Here is a 1,247-nt window from a genome sequence, read left to right on the forward strand (position 1 = left end):
ACCAGATTGAACATCACAGATCATAATGATATTTTTCTTTTTTCTTTTTTAAATATGGCCTTTTTGACTATCTACATACAGAATTCTCGAATATAAACCGGTTTATGAAAAGATCCTACAGACTGTTTTAAATATATCTAACTTTGAATTTTACCTTTATTTTCTATTTAAAAATACAAGAGTAAACTTAAAATGACTGCGAACTGCTCATAGTTATGTTCACACTGGTTATTTTATCTATTTAGGTGTCCAGTTTTCATTTTTGGATTGTTCTTATGAAAAAGAAACGGTTATGGGAGTCATTTGGCTTTTTTTTTCCTCGCAGTCGGCTTCGACCCTATAAAGTTTTTCTTATATGCAACATATGTATGCCATCAAAGATACAGATTCATAAAATTCTGACCTGTGGACTGCATTGTAGACAGCAGATGCAGAAGACCACCTGTTCCTAATAATTGCAAGTAAAAGAATACATGTTTCAGGGCAATGTATTTTTTTGGGGGTAAAGAGAAGTGTATAAAATGGAAAAGGATGAATTGACTGTGACCGCCCAAGCGAGACTAGAGCTGTATTCAGAACAGAAGGAAACTGACACTGCAGTTAGCCTTTATTACAGCAATGTTGAAAAAGTTGGTTTTAAATCGGCCTTAGTCAGAATCCCAGTTCTAACATATTTTCCTTCTGTTTATACCATGCCCATTTGGCCAAAATCAACATCTGCTTTAACACTGGATTTGGAAAACAACGTCAGATTGTAAACAGATTACACTCGTAGATACACTAGGCAAAGATTATTGCTATACTCTTTTTGGATTTTATGTTTTTACAGGAGAAGACTGCCCAGGGCTTTCAAGGAGAGATGAAATGTTGCTCCCGAAAGAAGCTGCATAGTATGCCTTAACTTCATAAGGCTTTCCAGGAGCTAGGACTGTCACTGATAACTAGCTTCAAAGTTTGGAGGTCTCCACTTATATGAAATATCCTCTTTTCACTAAAGTTAATGAAGTAGCTAACATCTAGATTAAAAATGGAATTCTTATATCCACCTAGCATGAATGCTCTGATACCCTATGTTTGGAGAGTCAGCCATCGAGTCGCTTTATTCAAGAGGGCAACCACACCAATTATCGAAGTGGGAAAACCAGTGAGGACAACAGTGGATGAATGCATAAAGACCAGTAGCTGTGAGCAGCTTTTACCTTTAAGTGGATTTTTAGGAGCGCTAATAGGGTTCTTTTTAAAAAAAG

General features: G+C 36.1%; 1 protein-coding gene across 1 annotated transcript in view; it reads right to left on the reverse strand.

Moving 5' to 3' along the window:
• The window catches only part of LOC119589419 (facilitated trehalose transporter Tret1-like), a 9,111-nt gene extending 8,695 nt beyond the window's left edge, over positions 1–416 (reverse strand). The window contains exon 1 of the mRNA XM_037938027.1: positions 404–416. Coding sequence (XP_037793955.1) covers positions 404–416 — 13 coding nt within the window. The remainder of the gene's footprint in view (positions 1–403) is intronic.
• Positions 417–1,247: the final 831 nt, after the last annotated feature.

This window comes from Penaeus monodon, chromosome 25, assembly GCF_015228065.2.
Source record: "Penaeus monodon isolate SGIC_2016 chromosome 25, NSTDA_Pmon_1, whole genome shotgun sequence".
NCBI classification, from domain to species: domain Eukaryota; kingdom Metazoa; phylum Arthropoda; class Malacostraca; order Decapoda; family Penaeidae; genus Penaeus; species Penaeus monodon.